At 38.4% G+C, this 12,623-nt stretch overlaps 1 protein-coding gene across 1 annotated transcript in view; it reads left to right on the top strand.

Moving 5' to 3' along the window:
• Positions 1 to 12,623, top strand: part of SLIT3 (slit guidance ligand 3) — an 810,486-nt gene that overhangs the window by 515,750 nt on the left and 282,113 nt on the right. The window contains exon 7 of the mRNA XM_084636935.1: positions 12,257 to 12,328. Coding sequence (XP_084493061.1) covers positions 12,257 to 12,328 — 72 coding nt within the window. The remainder of the gene's footprint in view (positions 1 to 12,256; positions 12,329 to 12,623) is intronic.

The raw sequence follows: 12,623 nt of genomic DNA, 5'->3' as shown, positions 1-12,623 counted from the left end.
AGTGTCATGGTCTTATCATTTACCTGTATGTTCAGATCCTTCGATGAAAGGCAAGCCTATTATGTGCATAAGGAGCCATCAATAATTTAAGATATCTACTTTTAACCAATTATTTTAGCTTCCATTCTTGTCTTATTTGCTTGAGTGAGAGTGACTTTATTCCTGAAGGAGAATGGTCTATAAAATAACTGCATTTCTACTACTCTTACCCCAAATTAAAAAAAAAATTTGGTGGGACATGCAAATTGACCGCTTTCAGTGGAGTTGCACTGCCTTTGGATGTAGCATTGTATTGAAAGACTGAAGGTGTTTGGCAATGGGGAAAGCAAATGATTTAAGGTGGAAGATGGGAAAATGTCATCACTGAAATACTTTTGCAACAAGAGGCAACTAGGTTGCCTATTCAGCAGTCATCTTTTTCTTTGAATGAGAATTACTTCAGGCATCATATGCTTAGGTCTAAAATGGAGAGAGCTTTTGTGCTGAAGTCTCTCTTCAGGGATAGAAAGGTTTAGGACTGTAGGACTGGAAGGGACCTTTTGGGTCATCAAGTCCAGTCCCCTGCTTCTGCAGACAACCCCATCATATAATCCCATTCAGAAATGCATCAAATTCCATCCTAAAACTAATTAGATTGTTTGCCCCCAACCTAACTAGGGCCAGGTTTTGCCCCCAACCTAATTCCACTCCTGTGGAAAGGCTGTACCAGAGCCTCACTTCTCTGTTGATTAGAAACTGTCTTCTAATTTCCACCATAAATTTATTAGTGACCAGTTTATACCCACTTGGTTGTTTACTAAAAACAAAAGTAAAAATATAATAAACACAATACAAATAGTTAGTAAATATAATGATCTGAGATCATGAACTGTGTTGAAGGAGCACTGAGTCTTACATGTTACCTTTTCTACCACAGGCTTTGCAGTATTGATGGTCATTTTGTCCCTATGCCTCGAGACCTGAACTTCATTTGTAATGACTGTGCCTAGGATTTAGGTATCTCAGTGATGATCAGCTAGCTCATTTGGGTTGAGAGCTCTGTTGGTTGCAAAGCCAGGAACTGGCATTTACATAGTCTTAAATATAACATCTTCCAGGATCCTGTAGCAGAGTTTTTTGTTTCTCTATATTGATAGGCAAGTATGCTTTTCCAGCCCATTCCATCTCCTGTGCTAGACATTATCACATACTAAATGAAAATATTTTATATTGGAGCTGGAAGAAGGCCTTTCTCATAATACAAAAATATACAGTTTGGGATTAAATTGGCACTGTATAGAGGATGATCGCTTACTTTCTTGTACTTTAAAGCTCTTTCTTCTAAGTTCAAAAGTTTAAGAATTTTAAATTATGTTTTAGTAGCTCTTTATGGACTCTGCAAAGAATGATCCATCTTGAGCTGTCACTACTGTCCCTTACTTACAGCTTCATCTGTGTGCACCAAAAATGGAAATACTATTTCTTTGTAAATTTGCACTTTATGGCTAATATGAAAATGACGGCCTGGATTGCAAGAGATCTCCTATGTTAAGAAATCACTCTAAAAGATGGCAACAATCACCAAGGAAAACTAAGTTCTGTTAAAGAAGATGAAGGAATGTATAAAAATAATTTCTATTAATAATATTGTTATTGTAGCACCCACAGTATGTTAGGTAGTTTAGAGCAAACACATGATCTGTGCTTTGACAGGCTTATGATCTAATTGTTTGCATATATATAATATACATGAAAGAAAAAAAGCAAGCCCTGTTCAAAAGACTAGACAATAATTCTTGTAAATTCATTGCTGAAAACATTGTTTGCTCCAAAAAGAAAAGGAGGACTTGTGGCACTTTAGAGACTAACACATTTATTTGAGTATAAGCTTTCGTGAGCTACAACTCACTTCATCGGATGTAGCTCACGAAAGCTTACGCTCAAATAAATTGGTTAGTCTCTAAGGTGCCACAGGTGGTACTTTTCTTTTTGCGGATACAGACTAACACGGCTGCTACTCTGAAACCATTGTTTGCTCAGTATATTAAATGAAAAAATCAAATGGAAAACCAACCTACAAACTCTCAGGAATTTCAGTTAACCAGCTGAAATAGAACATAATTCTCCAGAAAACCCCCGACAGCCGAGACTTGGTTAGGGATTATCATCACTGAAAAGTTAAATCAAGCTGTAACTTGAGTCCTGTCGTCACACACAACCTTTTAGTTAGCATGTGGAGGAGCTTTTTACTTGAGGTGGCTGACTAGTCAGGGGATACAGGCTGAAGTTTGAGATAGCACAACTCAGCTGCTAATAACAAGACCACTCTGCATTATGGACTCAGGCTAGTACCACTCAAGTCCTCTAATGCCTTCCCACGATTCCTCCCGGGCCCAGAAAGGACTGACAAATTCTCCCACAGTTCATTGGGAAAGAATTCGCAGAGTGGCTCAGCTTACTGTAATGCAAAGAACTCTGGGATATGCCCCTAGACGTCTTAGTACCACACATGAGTGAGTGAAGCACCAGTGTGGGCGCTCTTACACGAGTAAGGCTAATTTGAGTGAAAAAAGTTGAGTGTAGATAACTTGTATTAACTTGTGGTGAAGATCTACTTTTAGAAGCCTGTTCCTTTTATTCATTTCTCCTTTGTTTCGTTTTATTTTTCCCCATATTTGGGAGGGCATAGATTATGAAGGCATAGATCATGAGAAACCTAAATATCATGTCAGAAGTATAAATCTGCAATAATCAGAAAAATACATTCAGTGCGTGAAGTGTGTGAGTACGTGCACGTATGCACACACATTGGACACATAAAAACAGTATGGTAAAAGAGCATTATTATGGTTGCAAAGTCATGCCTGCCAAAGTTAGCCCCCTAGTGCATATCCATTATGATGGTCTTTATTTACATGATAACATACTATTTTTTCCACTGGACCCCTGCCTCATTCAGAGCAATTTAGCATTTCAGAGAAAAGGTTGCCAGAATTTTTTAACATGGGACAAAGCAGTGTATTTTTCTCTAGCCTTATTCTTGGAAATAGCTGAACCGGTGGCTGAAAAAATGCAGCCTGAGGCAGACACCCTGCATGGAAAATTTCAGTTCAAATGGTAAGTTTGGAAAAAGATATATAAGGCAATTGAAAACAGGGTATTATAGAGGGAAGTGTCAGGCAACCTTAATAATAGGTGGTGCTACCAGCTCTGCATAGCATATACATGTGTTAATCACATGAAGCTTATTCACTCGGACATTTCCAAAAAAGGACATTTTCTCTTTCCTGTTCCCTTTGGCTTGTTTAAATTTCAACCGCCAGACACCTGAGATAACAATAGAAGACCCTCTCATATCTTTGATAACACATTTGAAAAAAGAAAACAATCACCTAGGATTAATGGTGAATCTGTTTATTAAGATAAAAGCAGAATAGAAACCAAATTGGCAACTGATTGTTTTTATTTCTATGGATTTTACATGACACCTGGAGACCATTTAAAATGTTAGTTGGCTGTGTTAACCTTGTGTTTAAAAATAACATTTGTATGGTGCCAAAGCACTTCAGAGTTGGGTACAAATATTGAGACAAAAACCCAGCTGTTGTTGCTTTTGCTGCTAATTTGAGGTGTCAGATTACAGCTCAACTGCTATACGTCAGTGAATAAGGCCCCTTGTGAGATCATTATGTTTTCTAACAGTTGAGAGTAATGGATTAATCAGTGCAGCATCAGTTACTTTCATTATATGCCCACACAGTGGTTATAGGCTTTAATTTAAATGCTTTGTGAGGAGATCAAGAAAGTGCATATAGGAGGCACCCAGAATTGGAAAAGAAAAAAAAAATTGAAAGCAATCCCTGAGAGCACTGGGTCTTCCTTTGCTTGACCACTTAGAAAGTAGAGGGTGAGGTTGTTGAGCTAGCTCACCTCTTTGAGAAATACTATGCATTTTATTTAATGCTGATTTATTTTGACTTATGCTAAATATAACCTTTTTACAACTGATGAAAATATAGCAACTTTCATCCCAGGATCCAAATGTTCTTTACGTGGATTAATTATGCCTGCATACAAAATGCAAGTGCTGAAAGTGTGTTTGAACTACTGAAAATGGGCTTTCTTATTAGAGCTGATACTTTAGAAAAGGTAAATCTAATAAACTTTATGGAAATAAAGAGGAAAAATACTGGAAACCAATACACCCGTCATCTCTATATAAGGCATAAAGACAGTGTTCGCATTGTGGTTCTGCAATCTAGTCACATAGATACTAAAAGATTTCCTGCTCTCCAGTTCTGTAAACATGAAGTCATAGGAACCCTGTTACTATTCATGTTGTGGTGGTTTCAGTATTTTTCCAGGAGTGGTATTGCATCAAAATGGTGTCAGCTAAGTCTGAAATAAAGAGGAGTCTGGTGATCAAATGGAAAAAAAAAAAAAGGTTGCAAACTCATGATTTTATTCCGAGTCTTGAGGTATTTGGTGTATTTCTTAACGGTCCAGATCCTGTGATTATATGACAATCTCAATTTCATTTAAAAAACTTTGTCACACTTGGTTGTGGACAGAAGCTTGAAAACGTGAACTGCAAAAGCTCAAAAACCGGAAGGCAAATAACTCCCCCTGTTTCATGATTTTTGAAACCATGAGATTTTTGCCTATCTGGGAAATGCTGTCTAAGTGCTGGCTGGCAGGGGACTATATATCTGGGCTCCTCAGGGCTCTTTTCCCAGATCCACCATTGTCCTTGGGCAAATAGCTTAACCTCTGTTTGCCTCAATTCACCCATCCTTGCATAGGGATAACATTCTTAGCAATACTATTTATGTGAAGGGTGTTCTGAGGCTTAATTGTGTTTTTTACGTGTGCTTGAAGATTCCTAGACAATGTCTTAGTTGAAAAATTCCAGTTTTGTTTAAGTGAGGGTATGTTCGTGTGTGTGTGTGTGGAATTCCACCGTCCTTTACCTTTCCACTTTGAATTGAATGTCCATTTGCTTTGGGGACAAGCAACATGAAAAGCATGGCAGTTATGACGGAGGCAATAATCAGGGAGGATGACAGGTAAGTAACTCACTCCTGGGAATGTTGTAAGCCGGCATATGCACCATTTGTATCCAGTCCTTGCATGCATACAGATAATAATGTTGCATTAGGGCCAATTACATGGTGTTATGGACACACAACACACAGATTACACACGCAACCAAAAAAGAACACTGTGATAAAGCAGTAGTCTAATCAAAGGAGACAGAGGGAAATGTTAGACTTGTTAGCACTACCAGTAACACAGCGGCTGCTGCTGCTCCCACCAGCCTCGGAGGTCAGCTTTTCAAGTCCAGGCCCAGATCATGCAAATCAAAGACACACATTCAAAACAGGTTTGCCACACAGCTAGAAAAGTAAGCAAATTGGTCTTTTGGGCAGGGAAGGGGGTGAGGGGGCAGAATGAAAATTAAAATAGTGTCTGTTGAGTTTTAAAGTTGTAGTCCACATAAACATGAGCTTGGTGTTGCCAAATGATTCTTGTTATTTCCAGGGTTCAAATAATTATTTTTTAAACTACAAAACTTTGGCAAACAAACCAGAGACTATTAATCTCTAATGAGCAAAAGAAGAAGAAATTCAAAGAGCAACACAAACACAGAAAACGTGCTGGTTGTGTTTCCTTTCTCTTTTCCCATTTACCTCTCACCACTTGAAAGTATATTTCTTACCAGTAATTTGTTAAACCTGGCAATTAATCTATGTCTGTACATTTTTTTTTATTCTCCCTCTCATGGATCTGATCTCCCGTAGGCCTTAGTGTTTCTTCATAGCTGAGAATTGCAAATGCTGCAAACCCCCTTGATCAGCAGAGCCAAATACTACACAAAAGAAGCCTGGTGCTTATCAAAGGCTGAATGGCTAGCAGACCCCTGGTAACTATGGTAGATGCTCATTAATGCTTGGAAAAAAGTGCTAATCAAAAATATAATCTACCATATCATTTCTCAATTTGATTAGCTGTTTGTGCTAATCAGGTGCAGAAATGGGGTGTAAAAGAAAATCAGAGTCCCTATTATATGCAGAAACCAAAGCATGCCCTTGGCTCTGGCCTAGTGTTGCATGTAGATTTTTCTGTCATTTACATCCATTCAAATCCTGTGTGTAAAAAAATAAAATAAAATAAAATAAAAAATCATTGTGGAAATTGTATTGATAGTTGTTTTCCTGTGTGTGTTCTTTTATGAAAAAAGTGTACTGTTTAGAGGAGGAAAGTTAGATTTTGCAATGGGGTCTTTTTCTTTATAGCACTGATAAAATAGAATGGCATAACTTGTATTAGCTGGGGTACAGTGGATGATAATTAATCATTGTTATATAATGAGACCCTTTCCTTGTAAAAGAAACCAAAAAAACCCCACCGGTTTTCTCACTTGAAGTTGTGGTTGACTGCAAAAATAGCAAGGCGGTTAACATTGTTACCTTTTTACTTGTTGTAATACAAATATTTAACATAATCTTTTTACATCTGGTTTGCAACCTTTTCTGATGGCATTGCCAGAAGATATCTTTGGTCTTACATTATATTTCCAGTACTTAACTGGAGTAGGTAGGGTGGATATGTTTTAATTTTTATTATTATTAATATTATTTATTTATTTATTATTTTATTACAGATTTGTAAGCAGCTGGCAATTTTAATATACATGCATACTTTTTTGGAGGTGAAAAGACACAACAAAGAGGAACAAAACCCACAATATTTCCCTGTAGCTTGAAGCAGTAAGAGAGAGAGAGGAGAGAGTTCTGGCCATTCAGCAAAGGTCCTAGGATTTTTCAGTTCCTAATCAGTCCAGCTGGTGTGGGGAGATAGTTAGACTGCTAGGTTGAGTCTTTCAAACTGAGTAGTTTTCAGAGTAGCAACCATGTTAGTCTGTATCCTCAAAATGAAAAGGAGTACTTGTGGCACCTTAGAGACGAACAAATTTATTTGAGCATAAGCTTTCGTGATGAAGTGAGCTGTAGCTCACGAAAGCTTATGCTCAAATAAATTTGTTCGTCTCTAAGGTGCCACAAGTCCTCCTTTTCTTCAAACTGAGTAGTTAGTCTGGGCAGATAAGAAATCTAATCTTTTCACTTTTTGGTCAGAGCATTTGGGCTGTGCCAAGAAGCTGCTATGTTTGTTCTAGAATTTGGGATAAAGATTAGTATATAAGTATTTCACCCATTAGCGCCTCTTTTCCCACTCAAAATGATGGGGAGACCACAAAACAAGAGTAGAAATATTTTAATGATGTGGGATTAATTCCTTTCACATATTATCATGATTTTACATAGATATAGCACCTTTTATCCTAAAGCACGTTAGCAACTGTGGAAATACAAAGGATCATGTCATTCACCAGAAAATACAGGCACCTTTAGGGTGGAATTCGGTAATTTTTTATCAGCACACTGCAATGTTCCACAACAGTTTAGCACTGCTAGGAAGTATGTAAGAATGTTGAATGCAAATGAATTTGCATGGGAAATGTGAGGAAGGAGGCAGATTGTGTTTACCAGATTTGGGATTGGACCATGATTCCAGACCCAGAGAGGAGATGGCTAACGTCAGAATAAAAACTTGCCATTGAAACGTCATGAAAATCGGTCATGGGATACATACTTACATATTTATGTAAGATTCCAGAGCCACACCCCCCCCCCTCCTACTTTTGAAAAAATGCTAAGTGATCTTTTAATTACCACAACTCAGTTTTATATCTTATGGAAAAGTGAGCTCCCCCTAACAGCACGCTACCCCGGAGGGCAGATCTCAGCTGGTATAGATTGAAGTCGTTGGAGCTGACAATTTACCACCTCTGAGGATGTGCCTCAGAGAGGGAAAACAACATTTTGGGCAGCTCCCAAGTAGTTCTTGGAGGCCCACCAGGTACTGATGCATCCTGAGCCTGCTTTGCTTGCAAGATCTGACAATATCACAGCCCAAGGTCTGCAGCCATAAATAACACTCTCTGTAACCTCAGGTTACTGATTCAGCATTTTGGAAGTGAACACCTTACAATGATAACAGTGAGTTTGTGAGGGATGAGGGTAAACTTGGCTCTAAAATAAGCAACAGATTAGAGGTGTGATCCTGATGACAATGTGGTGTGATGTGTGTCTCCTGTCTCCCCATATGGTGCGGAGGGAACCTGGATGCTCTGAGAGTCCAGGACCTCACATAGCTTTCTGCTCTTAGTCTGTTTCAAATATCTACTGGGCTTCATAGCACTTAATAGAAAACTGGGGGAGTGGATTTTCTCTGTTCCCCCTCATCTTCCATATATAAGTGCATTATGGTCTTTTGACTCTACCACAACACACAGGCTTAAAAATCGTTGCTGGGAAGATGAGTTTTAGACACTTGGCAACTGCTTCATGTACTTGGTATTCAGGTTTGCAAAATGGCTCTCTAGCACTGCTCCAACTACCTTGAAGGCTCCCTGCAAGTGCCTGTACAAGAACGCTGCTACATTAGGCTGCCACATGCTGAAGAATCATTGCAAAGGGGTTTACTTCACACAACTAAAATTGTGACTAATAATGCAGACTGTTCACTGTCAGTTAGTACCCTTTGTGGAGCAATAGAAGCTGTACAGCTGTATTTAGCCTTCTTTGTGTTGAAATACTGCTATAATCATAAATGCTTTATTGCCTTCATAATGGTTAACATTTAAATATCAGTGTAATAATGCATTAATAAGTCTTCTGTGCAGTAGCTATCTGCTATGATTATACTTGAAATGTTTTAGCTAATTAGTAGATTAATGAAATAGGGCTTAATTCAGTATTAACTGTATTCCTCATTATTTGTTGCTTTGTTATTTATTGGAGACCTATGGAAATCTTCCTGCTTATTTTTAGCAACAAATGGGTTCTTAACGTTGGAAATGTGTAAGTAGCAAAGCTAGGATTTGGGTTACTTTGGGTTGCTACATAATAGACTGATACTTTGTCTATTAAATATGTGGTTTTTTTTACAATAGATATATCTGAGTCTGTTTGATAGTACAGATTGAATTTTCAACAATTGTGCTGGGAGTAGTGTACAGAATGTATCTCTCAGCTACTTGGGAAAGATGTTTGTTGTCACTTCTCACTCTCTGAATCCACTCTGTGTTCCATTAAAATCAATGGAAAGTCTCCACTGAATTCAGTTTGACTTGCATTGGATCCTTTAATGCCCTCACTGACACATTCAGTTGTCAACTTTGTGTACGATTTAATTTTCAAAGCTGACTATATGCATGGTTGTTCTTTGGCGATTTATGATCCCAGTGCCTGTATGGAGTTCTTTCCTATACTAATGCTCTCGGTAATATATGTCACTTACACGCTTTGCCTCTATTCTTTTGGTGGACAAGTGAACAAAATCAGAACACAGGTATAACAGCAGTAATAATGCTTAACACTTCTACAGCCTCATCCAAGGTGGTTATTCCAAGGAGTTCAGAGTGTTTTACACATATTAAGCATCAGTATCTCTGTGGCTAGGTAGGTAAGTATTTTACAGATGGGGAAACGGAGGCTGATGCTAAGTGACTTGTCCAAGATTACAGGCAGAATTAGTGATAGAGATAGCAAGAACTCAGGAGTTCTGAATCATAATCCTCTGCTTGAGCCACTGGACAATACTTGGTGTCAGTTGTTCCTACAGATTGTTTCATTTGTTTGAATGAAAATTACTGTGCCACACACTTCTTTTGACTAGTTGTCTACCACCGATTTCCATTCCTGCACCATCTGATAGATACCATAATCTAGCAATAAGAATTGCATATAAAGAGAGCTTTATTTTAAAATACAAACTGGCAAGGTGGAAAATTCATTTTTGTATTGTAATGCTCTTAAGAAGGGAGTTCTGTGGTACAGACGAAGCAGCTTTTCAGCCTCAGAGAGGTTCACTGTGAGGCATTGCAGTTTGTCCTAACTAGTTTGCACCATGAGTGATGCATCCAGGATCCAACTCCAGATACTGACAGCACTTTCTTCTCTAATTCTTTGCCCTTCCCAATGAAATTGGGGTGTTTTGAATTTGGGATTCCAATTAGGCTCAAATTATGAAATGTGTGTCTTGGTTCAGGTCTGGATTTCAAACATCCTATCCCATCCATATTTGAGAGTGTTCTGATTTCTGAACATCTGACATTACCAGTTTTTTCTAAAAGCGACAAAGAGTTCTGTGGCACCTTATAGACTAACAGACGTATTGGAGCATAAGCTTTTGTGGGTGAATACCACTTCGTCGGATGCATGTAGTGGAAATTTCCAGAGGCAGGTATAAATATTTAAGCAAGAATCAGGCTAGGGATAACAAGGTTAGTTCAATCAGGGAGACTGACAGGTTCAATCAGGGAGGATGACAACTCTTCTATCAGTTGAGGTGTAAACACCAAGGGAGGAGAAACTGCTTTTGTAGTTGGCTAGCCATTCACAGTCTTTGTTTAATCCTGAGCTGCTGGTGTCTCCTACAATATAGAAAACCTCCATGGACACAAAATATTCAACCTCCATGGACACACAATAGCAGATTTAAAGGTAGCCATCCTGCAGCAAAAAAACTTCAGGACCAGACTTCAAAGAGATACTTCTGAGCTTCCGTTCATTTGCAAATTTGACACCATCAGCTCAGGATTAAACAAAGACTGTGAATGGCTAGCCAACTACAAAAGCAGTTTCTCCTTTCTTGGTGTTCACACCTCAACTGCTAGAAGAGGGCCTCATCCTCCCTGACTGAACTAGCCTGATTCTTGCTTGCATATTTATATCTGCCTCTGGAAATTTCCACTACATGCATCCAACGAAGTGGGTTTCACCCACGAAAGCTTATGCTCCAGTACGTCTGTTAGTCAATAGGGTGCCACAGGACTCTTCGCCGATTTACAGATCCAGACTAACACGACACCCCTCTGATACTTGACAGTTTTTCTAGTGGAGCTAAAATACTGCAGTATATTGTATTATAGGCTACAGTACACTAAGGCTGTGCAAACTGGGAATCTATGGAGAGGTTTCTGTTGTACATGCTGATCTGTAGTATACAGACAATGAGGCATCTGTTGGAAAGAAGTTACAGGTGAATTAGAAGGTTAATTATTTTAAAGCTCTTGAAAATCTTTTGATGAAATGCCTTACACAAATACATAATATCACAACTATTGAACAGTTCATAACAGTAGTAAGGCTTTAAAGTGTTATTTAAGGTGGCTGTTTATTTTATCACCTGCACAAAGCATACAACCCTTAATTTAAAACAAAAACAAGCCCAAGCTATTGGTTTGTAAGGTAATTGCCCAAAACACTGCAGTACGGCTGTTATAACGTACAGCCTGCTGGGCCATTCCTATAAACAACTGCCGTGTGTTTGCATTTTAAATAAGGGAAATGTGAAGAGCTTTAACCATTTCAGTTAGAGTTATGATGGATAGGGCTGCACGGTAGGTAACAAATAGCCAGGTTTGACCAAGTCTCTTGACACAGTAGGCAGCTGTAGTTGCAATTTCTGAGCAATTGGAATGTGGCAAGTATACTTTCCTAGTGTGTGTGTTTTCCATTTCCCAGGCCATCATTGATAAACTTTATAGCTTCTAATTTTCCAGGGAATCACTGATATAATTAGGAACAACATAAATGAGGGCAACCTACCCCAGTTGATGCTAAATTAGTCATTTTATCATTAAAAACATGATTAGCATCCCTAATGGCAGCCAAAGTCCCATTCTGTCTAAGACCAGCTCTGATAAAATACACTATATGGAGTTTCCATTTGAAACCCTTACATGCTTTGAACACAAAATGTTTATTCTAGTACTTTCCACATACCATATATTTCTTCCTAAGGAAACCACACAAGAATTCCTCATCCATCCATGTGTTTCCAAAGGAGCAATTTGAGCTGTATGTCTCATTGCCAACAGGCTGTGCTAACGAGGCTTTAAGTGCCAACATCTCCCCAAATTTTCTAGTGGATGAAATCTTGTGCTACTTGCTACACAGGTCAGGGCATGTTAAATAGCAATTTTTGTTTACTTGTGCGCAATTATTGGTTACTTTGCCATAAAAATATCCTTCTTGACAACTCACAAATCGCTCCTGAGATATTTGTCAGCACGTCGTCTTGTTTGCAGCACTGTAGATTTATTACCCATTACTGAAGAAGTTCATTTCTATAGAGTGTGTGCTGGTAAAGCAATGTAAATAATTGATCTATCTGTTTTTCTTTTCTTTCTTTCTTTCTTTTTTAACAGTACTCTCAACAATAACAACATCACCCGCATCCCTCTTACCAGTTTCAACCATATGCCAAAGATCAGGACTCTGTAAGTACTAAATTCAGAAATAAGTAGCAGCCTTGGATAACTCTGTCTTTGCTTTGAATATTTGTCTTTATTCAAGGAATACTTTTGTAAAGGGTTTTTAAACCACCTTTCTTTAACAAAAGGACAGTAAATAGGTCAAGCCAAAACTTTATGTTGTGACATTAACCCTTTGTAAACAGGAATGAGGTAGTCTTCTGATTGGGTGAGAGCATATTTCAGTCTCTCCCCAAGGTAATCAGCTCAAGCTAGTTTTGGGAGGAAAACATCTACCAGTTGAGCCTAATTGTCATCACGT

The sequence above is a fragment of the Lepidochelys olivacea genome (assembly GCF_965140295.1).
Source record: "Lepidochelys olivacea isolate rLepOli2 genome assembly, chromosome: 8".
In the NCBI taxonomy this organism is placed as follows: domain Eukaryota; kingdom Metazoa; phylum Chordata; order Testudines; family Cheloniidae; genus Lepidochelys; species Lepidochelys olivacea.
The sequence above is the reverse complement of the archived record's forward strand: the minus strand, read 5'-3'. Positions and strand labels throughout refer to the sequence as shown.